Raw genomic sequence first — 25,943 nt, 5'->3', positions numbered from 1 at the left:
AACCAATTAACAATGTCATAATAGAAAGGCATACAATTTCAACAAAATGTATTGAGAAGGAAGACAGAGGCATAAACAGGCTGTTATGAGAGAACTAAAGAAAGCTGCTAGTTCATTCTGAGAATTTAGGGAAGAACACTTAGATGAGATGATATCTCCACTGATTCTTGAAAGATGAATAGAAGAGAGTAGGAAGGGCTTCCACTTTAGAGGAACAAATAGCATGAACAAGAGTTTCTCAAAATTTAGAAAGTATAGTGAGTCTGGGAAATTATGAACAAAGAAGTACAAGGAAGTAAATAATAGGAAGTCAGGCTGAGAGGTGGCTTAGGATCAGGTAATTGGAGGCATTACCTAATATGATAATTAAATTGGATTTTTCCCTGAAGACCCTGTGCTTAGTCAGTCAGTCATGTCTGACTCTTTGTGACCCCCATGGACTGCAGCCTGCCAGGCTCCTCTGTCCATGGGATTTTCCAGGCAGGAATACTGGTGTGGGTTGGCATGCCCTCCTCCAGGGGTGAAGACCCTAACCTATTTCAGAAACCTCCCTCAGTCATCAGCAAATTATCTTATGTCTCTAGCTATGGACTTGGTATATGTGATTGGTTTCATCCCCCATCAACCTGAAATTCAGTTCCTTTATCAGCTTATACCACATAATAACATGTACACATCCACTCAAAGCAAGCATTTTTGCAAGGAGTTATTGATAAGGTTCACATCAAGCTCCATATAGCTTCTCTGCAGTGGCATGACCTCCTTTTTTCCACACAGAATGAATGAATTCCTTTTAAGATCATATGCAAATGGTGTTATTTTATTAATATTTATGAAAGCATCACACTCAAGGTGTCAGCAACTCCAAGAAAGGTACTTTTGCCAATAGATATAGTTTATCCCTAATAACAATAGTGATGAGGATGATTAGAATGACAGTAGCTGACATATATAGGTCTTACTATGTGACAACACAGTTCTGAGTACACTAAACCCATGAGATAAGTATTATTGTTATACTCATTTTACAGAACAGGAAACAGTAACTGAGAGTTTAAGAAACTCCCACAATTACACATAATCAGTGGAAAAGAAAGTTTCAAGGCTTCAAGATGAGGATGATCAATAGTGTCACAGTGATGAGTCCCAGAAGGACAAGATCTAAAAGGCAACCTTTATATGTGGTTGTAAGGTTAAAATTAGTGATCTTCTAAAGAACCACTTCAGTTAGATAGTGGGATGGAAGCAAGATTACAGTGCATAATACAAGTGGCTGGTAAGAAAATATAAGTAACAGTTATTGACCACTTATGGTTAGCTTTTCAGAATTTCTCCTTTAATGCTCTGTGGTTGAGATAAGATCAATTATTTTACATAGTTACATATGTAGTGTTATTCCTATAGCCTTATAAACATTGTTTTATATTGTTACTAACACTCTCGTTGTTGAATTTTCTAGGATGTGGTGTCACAGGTTGTCCCACCTACAAAGCAGGCTCCAGGACCTGCTGAGGGGGCAGGTCACACGTTGGGCCCTTCAACAGTCCAACTTCAAAAGCTTATTTCCACTAGCCATCTATTGGCACCATACAGCCTCCAAGTCTCTGAATTGTGTTTGGCAGCAACATGAAGATCACTTTGGTAAGACTTGTAGAGACAGATACTTTATTTTTAATTGTGATAAAAAAGTAACATAAAATGTATCATCTTAACCATTTTAAGTGTAAACTTCAGTAAGTGTAAAGTATATTTACATTGTCGTGCAATGACACATGCTTTTCATGTGGACTGAAAATACTTTCTGTGGAGTTGTGACAACTTCTACCCATGTATTTCCAGGATTGTTTTACAGGTTGTGAGAAAGACAGAAATAATATGGGGTAATAGTAAGATGTCATCCCAGCTAGGGGAAGGGAGGTCTGCCATGGTCCACCGCACTTTGTCTCCCCAGGTCATCTAAGGAAAAAGGAAAGAAAAAATCAAGCCCTCAGTATACAGGGGAGGGAGCTTCCCTGGTGGCTCAGTGGTAAAGAATCTGCCTGACAATGCAGGAGACATGGGTTTGATCCCTGGGTTGAGAAGATGCCTTGAAGGAGGAAATGACAACTCACTCCAGGATTCTTGCCTTAGAAATCCCATGGACAGAGGAGCCTGGCAGGTGTCTCAGAGAGGTGGACACATTTGAGCAACTGAGCTTGAGCCTACTATACAGGGGAGAGAAATTCAAAGACATAGACAGGAAATTCTATAGTCAGGGAAGGTATTAGGTGGCAGAGGGGCCAAAAGCTTTACTCCTGTGTTTTAGTTTCCTAGCACTGCTGTGATAAATTTACCATAAACTAGTCAGCAGAGAATAGCAGAAATTTATTCTTTCACAATTCTAGCAGTAAAAAATCTGAAATGAAGTTGTTGGCAGGGCCATGTCCTCTCTGAAGGCTCTAGGAGAAATTCTTCTTTCCCTCTCCTTGGTGTTCTTTGGCTTGTAGCAACATCACTCCACTCTTTGTCTCCATCATTACATAACCTTCGTTACTGGGTCTCTTCTGTGTGTTCCAATTTCTCTCTCCTTATAAGGGCATCTTCGGTGGATTGAAGGCCCACCCCAATCCAGTATGACCTCATCCTGTCTTGATTATTTTCAAAGATGCTATTTCCAAATGAGGTCTCATTCACAGGTATTAGAGGTGAGAACTTCAACATATCTTTTGGGGGAATACAGTTCAACTCACAATACCCTGGAAAGGGCCAAAAACACTGTGAGGACCATACTCCCGAGACACAGACTCACGATGCACTCCAAAGACTTAGGCTTAATCCCAAGATCAGAGAATTCCCTTTCCTCCCCTGACTCCAGCAAGCTAATAAGTCTTTGTTAAAATAGCAGTGAATGACAGCTACAAAGACTGTCTCGGAGGTGAAGCACCAAGAAAAGGGGCAAGGCCAAGAGGAGAGGTAAAAACAAGATCACTAAAGGGATTTAAAGCCTTTAGTACCCATAGACAGAGCAAGCATCAGACACAGCACAACTCTTGGCCAGATTGATATAGTCACCATAAAGTCCTATTTACTTCAGTATCTTCTGCTCTATGCAATATGTCTGGCTGTCAGCAACAAGCACAAAATTACAAAATATATATGCTAAAAGGCAAGAAATAACACAAGTTGAAGAGAAAAAGCACCATCAGAACTAGACTCACATGTGACATATGTATTGAAATTTTCAGTCAGGAAATTTAAAATAACTGTGGTTAATATTTTAAGGATTCTAAATGGAAGAGGTAGACAAAACGGAAGACCAGATGGATAGTGTCAGCAGAGTGATAGAAAAATACAAGAAAGAATCAAAAGGAAATCAAAAGCATAGTAACAGGAATGAAGAATGACTTTGTGGGGCTTATTAGACACACCCAAGAATAGAATCAGTGAATGTAAAAATAGGTCAATAGAAATTACCTACACTGAAATGCACAGAGAAAATGAGAGTGCAAACAAACAAACAAAAAAACATAACAGAGTATTCAGGAAATGTGGAATGCTATCAAAAGTTATATAATATGTATGAATGGAATACTAAAAGGAGAAGAAATAAAGAACTAAGCAGAAGAAATATTTTAGGAAATAATTTCTGAAAGCTTTCCAAACTGCATGACAAACATCAAACCACATATTCAAGCAGCTTAGAGAAGCTTAGGATACATTTTAAAAAACCATGCACACACAAACACAACCCCACACTTAGGCAAAAGAGCAAAAAACAAAGAGCAAATCTTGAAGGCAGTCAGAGGGGAGAAAAACACTTTACCTACAGAGGAAGACAGATAATAATTACAGTAAAGTTCTCATGAGAAACTATACAAGCAGGAACACAACGGAATGACAATTTTAATACATTAAAGGGGAAAAAAACTGCCACCTATGATTCTATATCCAGCAATCCTTCAAAAGTGATAGAGAAATAGACTTTCTCATCTAACATCTCAAAATATTGTAAAAGAATTTATTCTGGCAGAAGAAAAATGATATAGGTAACAAACGTGGATCTACATAAAAATAAAGAGTGTTAGAAAGGAATGAAGATAAAAAACAAACTTTTCTCCTTCTGAATTATGTGAAAATTTAACTATTTAAATAGTAATAGCAATGTGTTTGGTGTTCATAGCACATATAAAAGTAAAATAAGTGACAATAATATGACAGGATAGGAGGGAGAAATTAGGAATATTCTATTTGTAATACCAAGTTCTGATTGGATGAGGAGGAATCAGAACTCTTTTTCGTAGCTAGTGGTATGCAAAATACTATACAACTCTGAATGACACTAGATTTATCTAAAGGTGGGCTTAGATTATTTAAAATGTACACTGTAAACATTTGGAAAAATAATTTTAAAATGTTTTTTTAAATAGTGTGAATAATAAGTCAAGAAATGAGATAAAATGGAATCATAAAAAATATCCAATGAAAATCAGAGAGGCAGAGAAAGAAGAAATAAAAAGGAAGTAAGGAATAAATATGACGATAGAAAACAGCAAGAAGGCAGATTTAAAATCAACTACACTGGTAATCTCTTCAAATATAAATTGTCTGATCACACCAGTCAAAATACAAAAATTGTCAAAATGAATAAAAAAATATTCACCTATATGTTGTCTACAAGAAACATGTTTTAAATGTAAAGACGCAGGATAAAAGTTAAGGGATGAGGTGGGGACAGAGGATATATGGATCTTTCTGAAATTTAGTCTCAGTTTTGCTGTGAACCTAAAACTACTCTAAAAAATATAGTCTACTTAAATGTTTTTCTTTAACTTAAGTTGTTGTTGCTGTTCAGTTGCTCAATTGTGTCCGACTCTTTGCAACCCCATGAACTACAGCACACCAGGTTTCCCTATCCTTCACCATCACCATCTCCTGAAGCTTGCTTCAACTCTCATCCATTGAGTTGATGATGCCATCCAACCATCTTTTCCTCTGTCATTGTCTTCTCCTCCCGCCTTCAATCTTTCCCAGCATCAGGGTCTTATCCAGTGAGTCAGCTCTTCCCATCAGGTGGCCAAAGTATTGGAGCTTCAGCTTCATTATCAGTCCATCCAATGAATATTCAGGGTTGATTTCCTTTAGGATTGACTGGTTTGATCTCCTTGCAGTCCAAGGGATGCTCAAGATTCTTCTCCAACACCACAGTTCAAAAGCATCAATTCTTTGGTGCTCAGCTTTCTTTAGAGTCCAACTCTCACATCCATACATGACTACTGGAAAAACCATAGCTTTGACTAGGCAAACCTTTGTAGCCAAAGTAATGTCTCTGCTCTTTAATATGCTGTCTAGGTTGGTCATAGCATTTCTTCCAAGGAGCAAGTGTCTTTTAATTTCGTGGCTGCAGTGATCATCCACAGTGATTTTGGAGCCCAAGACAAGAAAGTCTTTCACTGTTTCCATTGTTTCCCCGTCTATTTGCCTTGAAGTGATGGGACCAGATGACATGATCTTTGTTTTTTGACTGTTGAGTTTTAAGCCAGCTTTTTCACTCCTCTTTTATTTTCAGCAAGAGGCTCTTTAGTTCCTCTTCGCTTTCTGCCACAAGGGTGGTGTCATCTGCATATCTGAGGTTATTGATATTTTCCCCTGAAATCTTTTTTTTTTTTTTTCAGTGGGTTTTGTCATACATTGACATGAATCAGCAATAGATTTACATGTATTCCCCATCCCGATCCCCCCTCCCACCTCCCTCTCCACCCGATTCCTCTGGGTCTTTCCAGTGCACCAGGCCCGAGCACTTGTCTCATGCATCCCACCTGGGCTGGTGACCTGTTTCACCATAGATAATATACATGCTGTTCTTTCATAACATCCCACCCTCACCTTCTTCCACAGAGTTCAAAAGTCTGTTCTGTACTTCTGTGTCTCTATTTCTGTTTTGCATATAGGGTTGTTGTTACCATCTTTCTAAATTCCATATATATGTGTTAGTATGCTGTAATGTTCTTTATCTTTCTGGCTTACTTCACTCTGTATAATGGGCTCCAGTTTCATCCATCTCATTAGACCTGGTTCAAATGAATTCTTTTTAATGGCTGAGTAATATTCCATGGTGTATATGTACCACAGCTTCCTTATCCATTCATCTGCTGATGGGCATCTAGGTTGCTTCCATGTCCTGGCTATTATAAACAGTGCTGCGATGAATATTGGGGTGCACGTGTCTCTTTCAGATCTGGTTTCCTCAGTGTGTATGCCCAGAAGTGGGATTGCTGGGTCATATGGCAGTTCTATTTCCAGTTTTTTAAGAAATCTCCACACTGTTCTCCATAGGGGCTGTACTAGTTTGCATTCCCACCAACAGTGTAAGAGGGTTCCCTTTTCTCCACACCCTCTCCAGCATTTATTGCTTGTAGACTTTTGGATAGCAGCCATCTTGACTGGCGTGTAATGGTACCTCATTGTGGTTTTGATTTGCATTTCTCTGATAATGAGTGATGTTGAGCATCTTTTCATGTGTTTGTTAGCCATCTGTACATCTTCTTTGGAGAAATGTCTGTTTAGTTCTTTGGCCCATTTTTGATTGGATCATTTTTTGATTCAGAGCCTTAAAGATAATGCTGTCAAAGTACTGCAGTCAATATGCCAGCAAATTTGGAACACTCAGCAGTGGCCACCGGATTGGAAAAGGTCAGTTTTCATTCCAATCCCAAAGAAGGGCAATGCCAAAGAATGTTAAAACTACCTCACAATTGCACTCATCTCACACATTAGCAAAGTAATGCTCAAAATTGTCAAAGCTAGGCTTCAACAGTACATGAACTGAGAACATTCAGATGTTCAAGCTGGATTTAGAAAAGACAGAGGAATCACAGATCAAATTGCCAACATTCATTGGATAACAGAAAAAGCAAGAGAGTTCCAGAAGAACATCTACTTCTGTTTTATTGACTACACCAAAGCCTTTGTGTGAATCACAACAAACTGGAAAATTCTTAAAGAGAGATAAAAGTAGAAATAAATTCACTATTGCATTTGGAGGTTTTAATACCTCTCTCAGTAACTGATGGGCTTCCCAGGTGGCTCAGACAGTAAAGAATCTGCCTACAGTGTGTTTTGATCCCTGGGTTGGAAAGATCCTCTGGAGAAGGAAATGGCAGCCCACTACAGTATTCTTGCCCGGAGAATTCCATGAACAGAGGAGCCTAGTGAGCTACAGTCCCTTGAGTCACAAAGAGTTGGACACAACTGAGCAACTAACACACATACACACACACAGTAACCGATATATTAACTAAGTACCATGAACCAACTTGACCCAGTTGGCATTTATATAACAATCCATCCAACAACAGTAAAGTGCACATTGTTCTGAAGTGTAAATGAAGCATTCGTAAAGGTAGACCACATTTTGAGCCATAAAACAAAGCTCAAAATTTAAAGGATTCTAACAAACATATAGAGACCATAATAGACAAAAACCTAGAAATCAATAACAGAAAGTTAGAAAAGTCACAAATATTTGGAACTTAAATTATACACTACCTTTAAATGTATAAGTCTCAAGGAAAGTTAAATATATCTCAGTCTAAATGAAAATGAATATACAACTTATCAAAATCTGTGGTAAGCTACTAAAGCAGTAGTTGGAGGGAGATGTATGGCAATAAATACACACACAGAATCTGTGCAAAAAAGCTACAAAACACTGATTAAAAAATGAAAGAACATAAGTAACTGAAAACACATTCCATAACCATAGATTAGAAGACTCAATATTGTTTTTTTTTTTGTTTGTTTGTTTTATTTTTTTTTTATTTTTTTTTTTCCAGTGGGTTTTGTCATACATTGATATGAATCAGCCATGGATTTACATGTATTCCCAATCCCGATCCCCCCTCCCACCTTCCTCTCCACCCGATTCCTCTGGGTCTTCCCAGTGCACCAGGCCCAAAGCACTTGTCTCATGCTCCCACCTGGGCTGGTGATCTGTTTCACCATAGATAGTATACATGCTGTTCTTTTGAAATATCCCACCCTCACATTCTCCCACAGAGTTCCAATAAGTCTGTTCTGTATTTCTGTGTCTCTTTTTCTGTTTTGCATATAGGGTTATCGTTTACCATCTTTCTAAATTCCATATATATGTGTTAGTATGCTGTAATGTTCTTTATCTTTCTGGCTTACTTCACTCTGTATAATGGGCTCCAGTTTCATCCATCTCATTAGGACTGATTCAAATGAATTCTTTTTAATGGCTGAGTAATATTCCATGGTGTATATGTACCACAGCTTCCTTATCCATTCGTCTGCTGATGGGCATCTAGGTTGCTTCCATGTCCTGGCTATTATAAACAGTGCTGCGATGAACATTGGGGTGCACGTGTCTCTTTCAGATCTGGTTTCCTCAGTGTGTATGCCCAGAAGTGGGATTGCTGGGTCATATGGCAGTTCTATTTCCAGTTTTTAAGAAATCTCCACACTGTTTCCATAGTGGCTGTACTAGTTTGCATTCCCACCAACAGTGTAAGAGGGTTCCTTTTCTCCACACCCTCTCCAGCATTTATTGCTTGTAGACTTTTGGATAGCAGCCATCTGACTGGCGTGTAATGGTACCTCATTGTGGTTTTGATTTGCATTTCTCTGATAATGAGTGATGTTGAGCATCTTTTCATGTGTTTGTTAGCCATCTGTATGTCTTCTTTGGAGAAATGTCTGTTTAGTTCTTTGGCCCATTTTTTGATTGGGTCATTTATTTTTCTGGAATTGAGCTGCAGGAGTTGCTTGTATATTTTTGAGATTAATCCTTTGTCTGTTTCTTCATTTGCTATTATTTTCTCCCAATCTGAGGGCTGTCTTTTCACCTTACTTATAGTTTCCTTTGTAGTGCAAAAGCTTTTAAGTTTCATTAGGTCCCATTTGTTTAGTTTTGCTTTTATTTCCAATATTCTGGGAGGTGGGTCATAGAGGATCTTGCTGTGATTTATGTCGGAGAGTGTTTTGCCTATGTTCTCCTCTAGGAGTTTTATAGTTTCTGGTCTTACATTTAGATCTTTAATCCATTTTGAGTTTATTTTTGTGTATGGTAGTTAGAAAGTGTTCTAGTTTCATTCTTTTACAAGTGGTTGACCAGTTTTCCCAGCACCACTTGTTAAAGAGGTTGTCTTTTTTCCATTGTATATCCTTGCCTCCTTTGTCAAGATAAGGTGTCCATAGGTTCGTGGATTTTATCTCTGGGCTTTCTATTCTGTTCCATTGATCTAATTTCTGTCTTTGTGCCAGTACCATACTGTCTTGATGACTGGGCTTTGTAGTAGAGTCTGAAGTCAGGCAGGTTGATTCCTCCAGTTCCATTCTTCTTTCTCAAGATTATTTTGGCTATTCGAGGTTTTGTTATTTCCATACAAATTTGTGAAATTCTTTGGTCTAGTTTCTGTGAAAAATACCGTTGGTAGCTTGATAGGGATTGCATTGAATCTATAGACTGCTTTGGGTAGAATAGCCATCTTTGACAATATTGATTCTTCCAATCCATGAACACGGTATGTTTCTCCATCTGTTTGTGTCCTCTTTGATTTCTTTCATCAGTGTTTTATAGTTTTCTATGTATAGGTCCTTTGTTTCTTTAGGTAGATATACTCCTAAGTATTTTATTCTTTTTGTTGCAATGGTGAATGGTATTGTTTCCTTAATTTCTCTTTCTGTTTTTTTCATTGTTAGTATATAGGAATGCAAGGGATTTCTGTGTGTTAATTTTATATCCTGCAACTTTACTATATTCATTGATTAGCTCTAGTAATTTTCTGGTAGAGTCTTTAGGGTTTTCTATATAGAGGATCATGTCATCTGCAAACAGTGAGAGTTTTACTTCTTCTTTTCCTATCTGGATTCCTTTTACTTCTTTTTCTGCTCTGATTGCTGTGGCCAGAACTTCCAACACTATGTTGAATAGTAGTGGTGAGAGTGGGCACCCTTGTCTTGTTCCTGATTTCAGGGGAAATGCCTTCAATTTTTCACCATTGAGGGTGATGCTTGCTGTGGGTTTGTCATATACTCAATATTGTTAAGATGTGAATTCTCAATATGATCTACAGGTTCAGTGCAATCCCATTCAAAATCCCAGCAGACTTTTTTATACATATTGACAAACTGATTCTAAAATGTGTGTGGAAAGACAAAGATATCAGAATAGCCAATGCACTTCTGGAAAAAATAAGTCAAAGGCTTAAATTAGCATAGTATGGTTGACCCTTAAACAACGCAGAGGTTAGGGGTACCGACGTTTTGAGCAGTCAGAAATCTGATTGTAATTTATAGTTGGTCTTCTTTATATATTCAGTTCATTCATATACATGGTTATACATCCACAGATCAAACCAAATGCAAATCATGTAGTACTGTAGTATTTACTATTGAAAAAATTTGCATATAAGTGGACCCAAATTGTTCAAAGCCACGTTTTTCAAGGATCTCCTTGCAGTCCAAGGGACTCTCAAGAGTATTCCCTAGCAGCACAGTTCAAAAGCAGCAATTCTTCGGTGCTCAGCTTTCTTTTTTTTTTCCCCATTTATTTTTATTAGTTGGAGGCTAATTACTTTACAATATTGTAGTGGTTTTTGCCATACATTGACATGACTCAGCCATGGATTTACAAGTATTCCCCATCCCAATCCCCCCTCCCACCTCCCTCTCTACCCAATTCCTCTGGGTTTTCCCAGTGCACCAGGCCCGAGCACTTGTCTCATGCTTCCAGCCTGGGCTGGCGATCTGTTTCACCCTAGATAATATACATGTTTCGATGCTGTTCTCTCGAAACATCCCACCCTCGCCTTCTCCCAGAGTCCAAAATTCTGTTCTGTACATATGTGTGTCTTTTTCTGTTTTGCATATAGGGTTATCGTTACCATCTTTCTAAATTCCATATATATGCGTTAGTATACTGTATTGGTCTTTATCTTTCTGGCTTACTTCACTCTGTATAATGGGCTCCAGTTTCATCCATCTCATTAGAACTGATTCAAATGAATTCTTTTTAATGACTGAGTAATATTCCATGGTGTATATGTACCATAGCTTCCTTATCCATTCGTCTGCTGATGGGCATCTAGGTTGCTTCCATGTCCTGGCTATTATAAACAGTGCTGCGATGAACATTGGGGTGCACGTGTCTCTTTCAGATCTGGTTTCCTCAGTGTGTATGCCCAGGAGTGGGATTGCTGGGTCATATGCGGTTCTATTTCCAGTTTTTTAAGGAATCTCCACACTGTTCTCCATAGGGCTGTACTAGTTTGCATTCCCACCAACAGTGTAAGAGGGTTCCCTTTTCTCCACACCCTCTCCAGCATTTATTGCTTGTAGACTTTTGGATAGCAGCCATCCTGACTGGCATGTAATGGTACCTCATTGTGGTGCTCAGCTTTCTTTATGGTCCAACTCTCATACCCATACATGACTACTGGAATAACCATAGTTTTGACTAGATGGACCTTTGTTGGCAAAGTAATGTCTCTGCTTTTTTAATAAGCTGTCTAGGTTTGTCATAGGTTTTCTTCCAAGGAGTAAGTATCTTTTAATTTCGTGGCTGCAGTCACAAAATTCAAAACATTCTCTGTTAAAAACACTGTTAAGAGAATGAAAAGAAAAGCCACATAGACTTGGAAAAAATATTTGCAAACAACATACCTGAGAAAAAATTTCGAAAAGACCTCTTAAAAGTTAAAAATAAGAAAACAACCCAGTTTTTAAAAGGGCAGAAAGAGCTGAACAGACATCTAACCACAAGACACAAGTATGGCAAATAAGCATATGAAACATGCTCAACATCATTTCAAATTAGTAAATGCAAAATAAACCCACAATGAGATGCCACTAAACACCTATTAGAATTACTAAAATCCAAGAAAACTGGTGATACTAAATGCTGACAAGAATGCAGAGCAATAGGAACTCCTTGTTCATTGTTGGTGATAATGCAAAAATGGTACAGCCACTCTAGAATAAAATTTGGTAGTTTCTTATAAACGTGGACTTGCCAACAGCTGCATTTCTAGGTATTTACCCAGCTGATTTGTAAACTTATGGCTACAGCAAAAACCCACATGTGAATAACCACTTTATTCATAATTGTCAAAAGTGGGAAGCTATCAAAATACCCTTCAACAGGTCAAGTGGTAAACTATAGCACATCCATGCAATGTAATAAAAAGGAATGACATAAAATCTATTAAAGGCAAAACTATAAGGACAGAAAACAAATTAGTTACAGATAAGTATAGAGGGATTGCTAGAATGAATCAATGTGGTATTGCATTATAGTTGGAGACATCAGTATAAACTCATGTTTAGCTTCATATAGAGAGATGTGAAGATACAGAAATAATTCCAATTGACCCTTGAACAATGCAGGAGCTTTGTGTGCCAATCCTCTGTGCAGTCAAAAATGTGCATATAACTTGTACATTGCCCTCTGTATATGTGGTTCCCCTCTATCCACATTTCTGCATTCTCAAATTGAACCAACCACAGATTGTATAATAAGTAGTATGTACTATTGAAAAAAATTCTGTGTATCAGTGGCCCTGTGCAGTTCAAAGCTGTGTTGTTAAAGGGTCAACTGTATAGATATGTTTTTACACATAGATTAGTATATTTTCTAGCTCTATCCACTAAGAGGTCCTGGGAATAATGACACCCCAGTAGCAATGAGCACACCCAGAACTTGGTTTCTAATACCATTCTCTAGTGAAAGGAACCAAAGCCTTTTGGCGAATGGATGATTCTAGGGCTGGGCCAGGGAAGATACAAGATGAGCCTGGAGCATCTTGTAGTTTCAGAAAGTAAGCAAGTACTCAAAAAAAAATTATAAGGCAATGTTCAGGGGACACAGGAACTAACTGAAAGAACTTCTAATGGCCAAACCTGGAACAGCTTGAGCAAGAAAATAAATGATGTAATATTGGATTATAACACAAAATATAAATGTCCATGAATCTATGCTGATATAAATAAATGATTGAATAATGGGGAGAGTAGATATAAATCTCCCATACAAAAGAATTTCAAATAACTTATATAGATATTCCTCCTCCCCCAACAATGGAGGTGGATCTTAACTCTTCTGTCCTGGAAGGCAGGCTGTACTTAGTGATTTGCTGCCAAAGAATAGAGTGTAGAAGGAGCGGGGGAGAGTAACTCTTAAGAAGAGAAACCTAGCAAACACTACCTTTGATGGCATATACCAGTGATAGGATTTGGTGAGAAGGGCCCCTCACTTCGGTGGCTATCTCCCCAAAAATGTGTAACCCCAATTTAAACACAATAAAAGTATCAGATAAACCCAAATTGTGGGACATTCTAACAGAATGCCCGACTAGTACCTCTCAAAACTCTCAAGATCATCACAACCAAGGAAAGTTACAATCCAGAGGAGCCTAAGGAGACATGGCTAAATGTAACCTGGGCCCTGGATGGGATCCTGTGACAGAAAAATGACATTAGGGGAAAACTAATGAGATTCAAAAATTAGGAAAGCAGTACATTAAGGCTATATATTGTCACCCTGCTTATTTAACTTATATGCAGATTACATCATGCGAAATGCTGAGCTGGATGAAGCACAAGCTGGAATCAAGATTGCAGGGAGAAATATCAATAACCTCAGGTATGCAGGTAGAAAGGGAAGAGGATCTAAAGAGCATCTTGGTGAAAGAGAAGAGTGAAAAAGCTGGCCTAAAACTCAACATTCAAAAATGAAGATCATGGCATCCAGTCCCATCATTCATGACAAATAGAAGGGGACAAAATGGAAACAGTGACAGACTGTATTTTCTTGGACTCCAAAATCACTGTGGACATTGACTGCATCCATGAAATTAGAAGATGCTTGCTTCTTAGAAGAAAAGCTATGACAAACCTTCACAGCAAATTAAAAAGCAGAGACATCACTTTACCAGCAAAGGTCCATCTAGTCAAAGCTATGATTTTTCCAGTAGTCATGTATGGATGTGAGAGTTGGACCATAAAGAAGGCTGAGCATGGAAGAATTGATGCTGTCGAACTGTGCTGCTAGAGAAGACTCTTGAGAATCCCTTGGACAGCAAGGAGATCAAACCAGTCAAGCCTCCTGGAAATCAACCCTGAATATTCATTGGAAGGACTGATGCTGAAGCTGAAGCTCCATTATTTTGGTCACCTGATGCAAAGAGTAGACTCATTGGAAAAGACCCTGATGCCAGGAAAGATTGAGGACAGGAGGAAAAGGGGATGACAGAGAATGAGATGGCTAGATGGCATCACCAACTCAATGGACATGAATTTGAGCAAACTCCAGGAGACAGTGAAGGACAGGGAAGCCTGGCATGCTGCAGTCCATGTGATTGCAAAGGGTCAGACTTGACTGAGTGACTGAACAACAACAAATGATTCAAATAAATTTGGGAATTTAATAAATAATATATCAATATTCATTCATCATCAAAAATTTATCATACTATTGTGTGATAATAGTAATAGGGGGAACTGGGCAACTGTTATATGTGAATTATTTGTATTTGCACCTTTTCTATAAACCTAACACCATTATAAAATTAAAAACAAGCTTATTAAGAAAGAGGGAATTGGAGAAGGTAGTGGAAACCTGGAAACCAGGGGAATATTATTTTGAGATGGAAGATATTACAACATGGTCACTGATGAGAATGATCCAGTAGGAGAGGCAAATTTCATTCATAAATGAGAGTGTTGGCCTTAAATGCCCAGATATTTTAACCATACTAACAAGAAAGAAGGCAGAATATATGTATACAAATGTACGTAAGTGGCTGGATATGGAGCATGGGTTTGTGGAGATTGTCTTCTAATTGCTTCCGTATTCAAAAGCAAGATCATCAGTTGAAAGTGGGAAGGGAGAGGTGGTATTGGCAGTTTGAAGAGAGAAGAGACAATGTATAATAGTGTTCTCAGAAAGTGAGTGAGTGATTATACTAAAAAGTTATGCAAAGACTGTTTGGCAGTGTTGAGTACTCATTTGATATTTTTGGTGATTTTGAAATGAAAGGAACCAACACAGTTTAAATTTTTTTTCTCTAACAATGTTTAGCTGGTGGGCTGCAGGCATACTGGAGGTGTTGACTTGAATTTATCAGGGTACGAGTTTTGTCAGGGAAGCATGGTAGAGGGAGATGGGGGGAAGAGAGTTAAGGGTGTTTGCAAGGAATTGATGAAAATGACAGTCCATGGAAGCTGCGCCCTGCAAGGAGGGAAGCAAAGACATTAAAGGAGACAAGATGATGGATAACAAAAAGAAACTTATTGTCAATGGATCGGAGATCTTTGTGGAGGTGAAGGATTGTTAGAGTGAACAGTGCCTGAATAATTGAGCTGGAAAAGGAACACTAGGTAGAATATTGGGTGTTTGAAATGAACATTATGAAGATATTACAATTAATAATGATGAAGTTGCCAAGAATGATGACAGGGAAGGGATGACGGGGGTGACAGTGGAAAGCAGTAACCTGATCATCATTTATTTAAAAATAAAAAGTGACTCAGGAGATGCATAAGCTTCAAAGCAACAGTGAGTCAACTGCAGGATTACTACAACCTTGTCTTGTTCCCCCGATGATCCAGAAACTAGAGCCGGTTTTCCAAAGTTCAATCTAATTTTACTACTCTGATTTTAAAAATCACTTTATAGAGGCCCACTGTTAGAGATGGTGATTGCCTGAATGTGGCAGAAGAAAAAGGTGCAAATGGAGATGTCACATGGATTTCAGAGTGATTTAGAATGCGGAGCCAACAAACTTTGATGATTGGTTAAATGTAGGTTGCTAGAGAGATGAGTTAAGATGGGTCCAAATTTTGTCTTCTGTATTGACGTTTTGGCTTGGCCTAATTAATAAACATTTGCTCAGTGCCAACTTTACACAGAACTGAGAACTTCTAGAGAGCCAGAAATGGTAGTCCATACCTTAATGTAAGATGTAGTATCCATTAAATATAAAATGAGTAAATATAACAAGCATAAATAACTTATGCCATATGCAAATTGATACTTACCAAATAATTAATTTCAAGAAAAATGCAGAGTTAGTCAAGAGTCAAGGAAGCTTCTTTGCATTAATTTAATTTTTAGCTAGATTTTGAAAGAAAAGATGGTCACTTAATTACAGGAGACTATAATTTCAAGCAGAAAAATGGCAAGAACAGAAACTTCTAACCCAGATATCTAATAGGGAAGGAGACAATCATCTATAGTTTTGATGAGAGGATCATTCTCATTTCTGATATGTGACCTATGTTGGAGTCACCAATAGGATAGCTTCACCACTGCTCATTGATTTACTCAACAAGCATTTAATGAGCGTGTACCAGAAGCAAGGCATTGTGATAAGTGCCAAGCACACAGTGATAAAAAAGACATGTTCCCTATCATCAAGGTACTGTCTTATAGCAAAAACACATGGACAATTATAAGACAATGTGATAAATGCTTTTAGACAATATATAGGGTGCTGTAAGAACAAAGAGGAGAGGTACCTAACCCAAAATAAAGAGTTACAAATGACTGCTTACAGAATCTTTGCAGAGTCATGAATATTAAATATGAATTAGCCAAGGGGAAAATGGGGAGAAGGTATGGATGAATGTTCCATTCAGATGGAACTGCATGTGCAAGAGCTCGAAGGATACAGAGATGTCATATTGGCTACAGGTGGCACTGAATCACTTTTATCACTCCAAGGAAATGGTTCTCAGTATTTTAATTTATGAATCCCATAGAAATTTTGTTACAAGCTACAGGTTCCATCCATAGAAAAATGCAGAACTACACACACATTCACACACACAGTTTTACATATCATTCCATGGATCCTAAGTCAAGAATTCCAACTTCAGGTTACTACCAAATAATAGTCCCATTTCAAAATATCAGCAGTTGTTATATCATTTCTTATTTGTTGTTCACTTGCTGTGTCATGTCGGACTCTTAGTGACCCCATGGACTACAGCACACCACGCTTCCCTGTCCTTCACTATCTCCCGGAGTTTGCTTAAACTCATGTCCATTGAGTCGGTGATGCCATCCAACCATCTCATCCTCTGTTGCCCCCTTCTCCTCCCGCCTTCAATCTTTCCCAGCATCAGGGTGTTTTCGAAAGAGTCAGCTCTTCGCGTCAGGTGGTCAAAGTATTGGAGCTTCAGCTACAGCATCAGTCCTTCCAACCAATATTGAGGGTTGATTTCCTTTAGGATTGACTGGTTTGACCTAGCAATCCAAAGGACTCTCAAGAGTCTTCCCCAACACCACAATTTGAAAGCATCAATTCTTCGGCACTTAGCCTTCTTTATGGTCCAACTCTCACATCTGTACATGACTACTGGAAAAACCATAGTTTTGACTATATGGACCTTTGTAGGCAAAGTGATGTCTCTGCTTTTTAATTCGCTGTGAATGTTTGTCATAGCCTTTCTTCCATGGAGGAAGTGTCTTTTAATTTCATGGCTGCAGTCACAGTCCACAGTGATTTTGGATCCCATGAAAATAAAATCTATCACTGCTTCCTCTTTTTCCCCTTTCATTTGCCATGAAGTGATGGGACCAGATGCCATGATCTTAGTTTTTTGAATGTTGAGTTTCAAGCCAGCTTTTTCACTCTCCTCTTTCACCCGCATCAAGAGGCTCTTTAGTTCCTCTTCCCTTTCTGCCATTAGAGTGGTATCATCTGCATATCTGAGGTTGTTGATGTTTCTCCCAGAAATCTTGATTCCAGCTTGTGATTCATCCAGCTCAGCATTTCACATAATGTACTATGTATATAAGTTAAATAAGCAGGGTGACAGTATACAGCTTTGACACTCTCCTTTCCCAATTTTGAACCAATCCGTTGTTTCATGTAAGGTTCCAACTGTTGCTTCTTGACCTGCATACAGGTTTCTAAGGAGGCAGGTAAAGTGATCTGATAGTCTCATCTCTTTAAATATTTTCCACAATTTGTTGTGATTCATACAGTCAAAGGCTCTAGCATAGTCAATGAAGCAGAAGTAGATGTTTTTCTGGAACTCCCTTGTTTTCTCCATGGTCCAACGCATGTTGGTAATTTGACCTCTGGTTCCTCTGCCTTTTCTAAACCTAGTTTGTACATCTGGAAGTTCTCAGTTCATGTACTGCTGAAGGCTAGCTTGAAGAATTTTGAGCATTACCTTGCTAACACGTGAAATGAGTGAAATTATGCAGTAGTTTGAACATTCTTTGGCATTGCCATTTTTGGGGATTGGAATGAATACTGACCTTTTCCAGTCCTGTGGCCACTGCTGAGTATTACAAATTTGCTGGCATATTGAGTGCAACACTTCAACAGCATTGTCTTTAAGGATTTGCAAGAGCTCAGCTGGAATTCCATCACCTCCACCAGCTTTGTTTGTAGTAATGCTTCCTAAGGCCCACTTGACTTCACACTCCAGGATGTCTGGCTCTAGGTGAGTGACACCATCATGGTTATCTGGGTCATTAAGACCTTTTTTGTATAATTCTTCTGTGTATTCTTGGCACCTCTTCTTAATATCTTCTGCTTCTGTTAGGTCCTTACCTTTTTCTGTCCTTTAATCATGCTATCCTTATGTTAAATATTCCCTTGGTATCTCTAATTTTCTTGAAGAGATCTCTAGTCTCCCCCATTCTATTGTTTTCCTCTATTTCTTTGTATTGTTCACTTAAGAAGGCTTTCTTATCTCTCCTTGTTGTTTTCTGGATTCAGTTGGGTGTATTTTTCCCTTTCTCCTTTGTCTTTTGCTTTTCTTCTTTCCTCAGCTATTTGTAAAGCCTCCCCAGACAACCACTTTGACTTGTTGCATTTCTTTTTCTTTGTGATGGTTTCAGTCACTGACTCCTATACATAGTTACAAACCTTTGTCCATAGTTCTTCAGGCACTCTGTCTATCAGATTTGATCTGTTGAATCTATTCCTCACTTCCATTGTATAATCATAAGGGTTTGATTAAGGTCATACCTAAACGGTCTGGTGGTTTTCCCTACTTTCTTCAATTTAAGCCTCAATTTAGCAATAAGGATCTCATGATCTGAGCTGCAGTCAGCTCCAGGTCTTGTTTTTACTGACTCTATAGAGCTTCTCTATCTTTGACTGCAAAGAACACAATCAATCTGAGTTTGGTATTGATTTCCGCATATGTCTATGTGCAGAGTGGTCTCTTGTGTTGTTGGCAGAGGGTGTTTGCTATGAGCAGTGCATTCTCTTGGCAAAACTCTCTTAGCCTTTGCACTGCTTCATTTTGAACTGTAAGATCCAACTTGCCTGTGATTCCAGGTATCTCTTGACTTCCTAATTTTACATTCCAATCCCCTTTGATGAAAAAGACATTTTGGGGGGATGTTAGTTCTAGAAGGTGTTGTAGGTCTTCATAGAACCAGTCAACTTCAGCTTCTCCAGCATTAGTGGTTGAGGCATAGACTTGGATCACTGTGATGTTGAATAGTTTGCCTTGGAAACAGACTGAAATCATTCTGTCATTTATGAGATTGCACCCAAGTACTGCATTTCAGACTCTTTTGTTGACTATGATGGCTACTCCATTTCTTCTAAGGGATTCTTGCCCACAGTAGTAGATACAATGGTCATCTGAGTGAAATTTGCCTGTTCCTGTCCATTTTAGTTCACTGATTCCTAAGATTTTGATGTGCTTGCCATCTCCTGCTTGATAACATTCAATTTACCTTGATTCGTAGACCTAATCTTCCTGGTTCCTATGCAATATTGTTATTTACAGCATCGGAATTTACTTTCACCACCAGACACATCCACAACTGAGCATCATTTCTGGCTTGGCCCAGCCTCTTCATTCTTTTTGGAGCTATTAGTAATTGTCCTCCACTCTTCCCCAGTAGCTTGTTGGACAGCTCCTGACCTAGGGGGCTCATCTTTCAGTGTCATATCTTTTTGCCTTATCATATTGTCTGTGGAGTTCTTGAGGCAAGAATACTGGAGTGGTTTGCCATGTCCTCCTCCAGTGGACCACATTTTGTCAGAATTCTCCACTATGACCTGTGTATCTTGGGTGGCTCTGCACAACATAGCTCATTGAGTTAGATAAGCCCCTTCACCTCAACGAGGCTATGATCCATGAAGGGGTGGTACAGTTTAGCTAACAATTGCACAGAGGTTAAGCTAAAAACCTTTAGCCAGTAAGGTTTCCATCCTTTGCCATTGCAACTGTATGTGGATTGGGGCAAATATACGTGGATTGGGGCACACAAAGTTTAGGCTTTTCATAAGTTTGCCTTGGCTTTCAGATTCTGCCACACTTTACATGTTTCCATTGTGCCGGCAGAGGGCCTTACATTCCTCCAGGGATATGTAGATAACTAAGGCCCTTTCCAGTCTCTCCTAAGTATGCACACAGCCCTGCATGTGTATACAGCCTTGCTGAACACTGGGCATGTGAGGGGGGCTTTCCCAGGCCCACTATAGCTGTCCCCTCCCTTGATCCCCTTCATAGATTCTTGATTGTTCTGCTGGTCTATTGCTTGCCCTAACCAGTATGTCAGCTGGCTTTCTTGGTTCCCCTGTCCTGGTACACCTACTGCTGATGGAGCTGCTGGGGGTAAACTAGGGGTGAAAGCACCTCAAGCTAAAGCACACAGATCCCCACTGTTCTTACCCAAGATTCAATCATTTTTCTTGACTAAATGCTTTTTAATTTGCTGGAGAACTTTGGTCAATTTCCAGGGTCCCAAAATAGTAGTTTGATAATTTTGTCCAGTTTTATCATTGTTATTAGGGGAGAAGATTTTCCAAGCTCCTTACCCTGCCTTTCCTGAAGTCTAAATCTCAGATTCCTAAGAATACATTTTGAGTAACACTAGCATAGGACTTTGGGGTTGGACAACTTGAATTCTTGTCCTACCTCCACACCTAATGATTATATGATCTTACCAATTAATTTAACATCTCTGAGCTTTAGTTTCCTGTTCTTAAAAAGAGAATTGTAACATTGTACAAAGTCAATTTGAAGAGTGTAGATGTACTGCATTTTTAAACTGTTGATTAGTTTTTCAGTAAGGATATACCACAGTTTATTCAGCTGTTCCTTCACTGCCCCACTGATAGACAATCTTATTTTCTAATCATTTTGCTATTATAAACAAAACTATTATGAATATCCTTGTGCATACCTCCTTGCATGTGACAGTTTCCATAAGGTAAGTACTCAGAGGTGAATTTCTGAGTCAGGAAAGTAATATACATTTTTTTAAAATTATTTTCATAGAAACTTCCAAATTGCCATTCAGTGTGTCATCACCAATATATATTCACATTACCAATGTTTGAGAGCATGCATTTCCCCACATCATTTGAAAACACATGTTTTAATCGAACTTTAAAAAAATTGTCACTCTGATGAATAAAAAAATGATATCTTAATACCCATTTCTATGATTACTCCTAAATTAGAGGCGTGCATGCATTTACTGTTCACTGCTGGTGACTTTCCTGTTGATATCCTTCAGTTGTTTTTCTACTGTGTTTTTATCCTAATGATCATAAGGATTTATTCAATATACTGGGTATTAATCCTTTTATGTTGAAATCTTTTTCTTGTTGTATTTTAACTTGTTTACACTTTGCAAAACAAGTTTTTTATTTTCACATACACAAATTATCTTTTATGCTTTATGTGTCATATTAAAATACTTTTCCTTCTTCAAATTTGTCAATATATAATAGTTTTATGTTTTATATTTTACTTTATCAGTAATTTACTGTTGAAGCTGATGTGAATCTAGAATCACTTTTTTCTTTTTTTATTTTCCTTTTTTTTGTTTTTGTTTTTATTTTTTTATTTTTTATTTTTTCCAGTTTTTTTCCATTTATTTTTATTAGTTGGAGGCTAATTACTTTACAATATTGTAGTGGTTTTTGCCATACATTGACATGAATCAGCCATGGATTTACATGTGTTCCCCATCCTGATCCCCCCTCCTACCTCCCTCCCCATCCCATCCCTCTGGATCTTCCCAGTGTACCAGCCCTGAGCACTTGTCTCATGCATCCAACCTGGGCTGGCGATCTGTTTCACACTTGACAATATACATGTTTCAATGCTATTCTCTCAGATCATCCCACTCTCGCCTTCTCCCACAGAGTCCAAAAGTCTGTTCTATACATTTTTTCAAATATTCATTTTTCTAAAACTAATTATTGAAAAATCTATCATTTAACCAGTATTGCAAAATGCCACCTTTAGCATATATACCATATTTCTATATACACTTAGGTCTATTTTGAGATATTCTGTTCCCTTGATTTCTTAGTCCATTCTGCATGAATATCATACCTTTTAAATGACTGTAGCTTTATAATATATTTTTATACCTAGTAAGACTTCCCTTCCAAACCTTTCTTTTTCTTTGTCAAAATTATTACTTTCTTAATTCTGAATATGAATCTTGGAATTAGCCTGTCCAGTACATGAAAATTTTCATGGGGATTTGGGTTGGAAGTACATGGAGTTTTGTGCATTAATTTATGGAAGTATTTCTGTCTTTTCATTTTTGAATCTGCCCAATTGTGAGCATATTTTTCCATTCACATTTCCTTCAAGTCCTTCAGAATTTCTCCATAGTTATCTTCCACATTGTCATTTATTCCAAGACACTTTATAGTTTTTATTCCTGTTATAAATTTGAACTCATTTTTATTTATCCTGTCTACATGAATAATCTGATGTATAAGAAAGTGTTTGATATTTTTTGGTAACTTTTTCTTTTGATACATCTTCAAGCTAACAGGAAAGTTGCAAGAATAGTACAAGGACCTCCTTTATATCCTCTATCCATGTCTGTTTTTTTTTTTATATACATGAATGACTTCATTTTCCAAATTTAGAACTCTGATCTGTTTTGGATTTATCTTGGAAACCTGGTGACAATATGAGATATGGACTCGATTTTATAGTTTTTCAAATGATTATCAGTTGTCCCAACACCATTTACTTAAAAAGTCCTATTTTCCACAGTGATTATATGTACCAGTTTCTACTAACCAAATTTCCATGTGCATTCATGTGTATTTTTGGATTTTTTATACTCTTCTGTTGTTTTGTCTGCCTGTTCTTATACCAACATCACACTATTTTAATTGTTCCATGCTATATTTTAATATCTAGTAAGGGGCCAGTGTCCCTTGCATTGCTCTTGCTCATTTGTTGGTAGAAGACTTTTTGAAGGGAGTTTTGAGTCCAGACTTTGTCATTTTCCTAAATATTTTATTTATTTTTATAGAATAAATAACATAAAAAAAGAATAAATAACATAATAAATGCTAATAAAAGAATGTGATCTTTTCCCTAGAACTGCAATATGCTAACAGTGTGATGCGCTTTGATTATGTCTGGCTTCGAGACCACTGCCGCTCAGCCACTTGCTACAACTCTAAGACTCACCAGCGCAGCCTAGACACTGCCAGTGTGGATTTATGTATCCAGCCAAAGACCATTCATCTGGACGAGGCCACACTCTTTTTCACTTGTAAGTGGACAGGAGACCTGGTCTTCTTTGGGTACTTTTTGTTAAACAAATCATCCACATAATGAAAAACTATTCAGTAATAAAATAAGAATGAAAGATTGATATGCATGATAACTTGGGGAAAGCACAAAGGAATTACAGTGAAGGAAAAATGTAACTGCATGATTCCATTTATGTAACATTCATGAAATAACAGAATTATAGAGACAGTGAACAGATTAGCAGTTGCCAGGACAAGAGGAGGAATGCTGTGGCTTTAAAGAGGTAACATGAAGGAGTCTTGTGGTAATGGCACACTTGAGTATTTTTACTATAGTAGTGGTTACATAAAGCTGCACATGTAATAACACTGCATAAAGTGCACACACACACACAGAAATAATTATATATATATATATATATATATATATATAACTCGCGAGATCTGAATGAGCTCTATGGATTGTATCAATACCACTTTCTTGGTTTTGATATTGTACTGTGGTTGTACAAGATGTTAAACATTGGAGAAGGCTCAGGGAAGGGTGCATGAGACCTCTTTTATATATTTCTTTGTGACTTTCTGTGAATCTATATTTCAAAATAACAAAAAAGCATTGGAAGAAGAAATATTTATTTGACTACATTTTACTACTGATTTGTCTACAATGAAAAGAAAACATTACCATATATAGCACTTAGTTTTTCCAGCAAGTATACTGGAAGATGATGCTGTTAAAGCGCTGCACTCAATATGCCAGCAAATTTGGAAAACTCAGCAGTGGCCACAGGACTGGAAAAGGTCAGTTTTCATTCCAATCCCAAAGAAAGGGAATGCCTAAGAATGTTCAAACTACTGCACGATTGCACTCATCTCACACACTAGCAAAGTAATGCTCAAAATTATCCAAGCCAGGCTTCAACAGTATGTCAACTATGAACTTCCAGATTTTCAAGCTGGATTTAGAAAAGGCAGACAACCAGAGATCAAATTGCCAACATCTGTTGGATAATCAAAAAAGTAAGAGAGTTGCAAAAAACATCAACTTCTGCTTCATTGACTGTGCGAAAGCCTTTGACTGTGTGGATCACCACAAACTGTCAAAAATTCTTCAAGAGATGGGAATACCAGACCATGTGACCTGCCTCCTGAGAAATCTGTATGCAGGTCAAGAAGCAACAGTTAGAACTGGACATGGAACAACAGACTGGTTCCAAATAGGAAAGGGGTATGTCAAGGCTGTATATTGTCACCCTGCTTATTTAACTTATATGCAGGGTATGTCATGAGAAATGCTGGCCTGGATGAAGCACAAGCTGGAATCTAGATTGCTGGGAGAGATATCAATAACCTCAGATATGCAGATAACACCACCCTTATGGAAGAAAGCAAAGAAGAACTAAAGAGCCACTTGATGAAAGTGAAAGAGGAGAGTGAAAAAGTTGGCTTAAAACTAAACATTCAGAAAACCAAGATCATGGCATCTGGTTCCATCACTTCATGACAAATAGATGGGGAAACAATGGAAACTGTGAGAGACTTTATTTTCAGGGGCTCCAAAATCACTGCAGATAGTGACTGCAGCCATGAAATTAAAAGTCGCTTGCTTCTTGGAAGAAAAGCTATGACCAACCTAGACATCATATTAAAAAGCAGAGACATTACTTTGCCAACAAAGGTTCATCTAGGGGGGCGGGCCTAAGATGGCAGAGGAATAGGACGGGAAGACCACTTTCTCCCCCACAAATTCATGAAAAGAACATTTGAATGCTGAGCAAATTCCACAAACAACTTCTGAATGCTGGCAGAGGACATCAGGCACCCAGAAATGCAGCCCATTGTCTTCGAAAGGAGGTAGGACAAAATATAAAAGATAAAAAAAGAGACAAAAGAGATAGGGACAGAAATCCATCCTGGGAAGGGAGTCTTAAAAAAGAGAGGTTTCCAAACACCAGGAAACACTCTCACCGGCGGGTCAGTGGCAAGTCTTGGAATCTCAGAGGGCAACATAACTGGGAGGAAAAATAAATAAATAAATAATTTAAACCCACAGATTACATGCCTAATGGCAACTCCCAGCAGAGAAGCAGCCCAGACGCTTGCATCTGACACTAGCAAGCAGAGGCTGGACGGGGAGGCGCGGGCTGCATTGCTTAGGGTAAGGACCTGGCCTGAATGCCCCTAGGGCAATCTGAGGAAGCTAACTTGAGATAGCAACCCAGACTGTGGGATAGCTATCCCAGGAAAAGTCCTAACCTAAGACACTGCCAGGCCCGCTCACAGAACAAAGAACTGAACGGAACTAGCTGGCTGCGGACTGGCCCATCCCCCGCCGGAGACAGGCAGGCAGGGGAGAGCCAGAGCCAGAAGGGGACAGTCACCACCCCCAGAGAGGCATCCTCTACCAAACTGCAAGCAGGCTTCATTGCTAACCAAGACTTC

At 38.3% G+C, this 25,943-nt stretch overlaps 1 protein-coding gene across 4 annotated transcripts in view; it reads left to right on the top strand.

Annotated features, from left to right (window-relative positions):
- The window catches only part of TMLHE (trimethyllysine hydroxylase, epsilon), a 61,614-nt gene that overhangs the window by 9,639 nt on the left and 26,032 nt on the right, over window positions 1-25,943 (top strand). For 2 of the 4 annotated variants that reach the window (XM_043458889.1, XM_043458888.1), the window contains exons 2-3: window positions 1,460-1,641; window positions 23,345-23,521. In XM_043458889.1, the coding sequence (XP_043314824.1) occupies window positions 1,461-1,641; window positions 23,345-23,521 (358 nt within the window). In that variant the 5' untranslated portion in view covers window position 1,460. The remainder of the gene's footprint in view (window positions 1-1,459; window positions 1,642-23,344; window positions 23,522-25,943) is intronic. The other 2 variants (XM_043458891.1, XM_043458890.1) reach the window with 2 other exon arrangements.

Source organism: Cervus canadensis, chromosome X (assembly GCF_019320065.1).
Source record: "Cervus canadensis isolate Bull #8, Minnesota chromosome X, ASM1932006v1, whole genome shotgun sequence".
Lineage (NCBI taxonomy): Eukaryota > Metazoa > Chordata > Mammalia > Artiodactyla > Cervidae > Cervus > Cervus canadensis.
The sequence above is the reverse complement of the archived record's forward strand: the minus strand, read 5'-3'. Positions and strand labels throughout refer to the sequence as shown.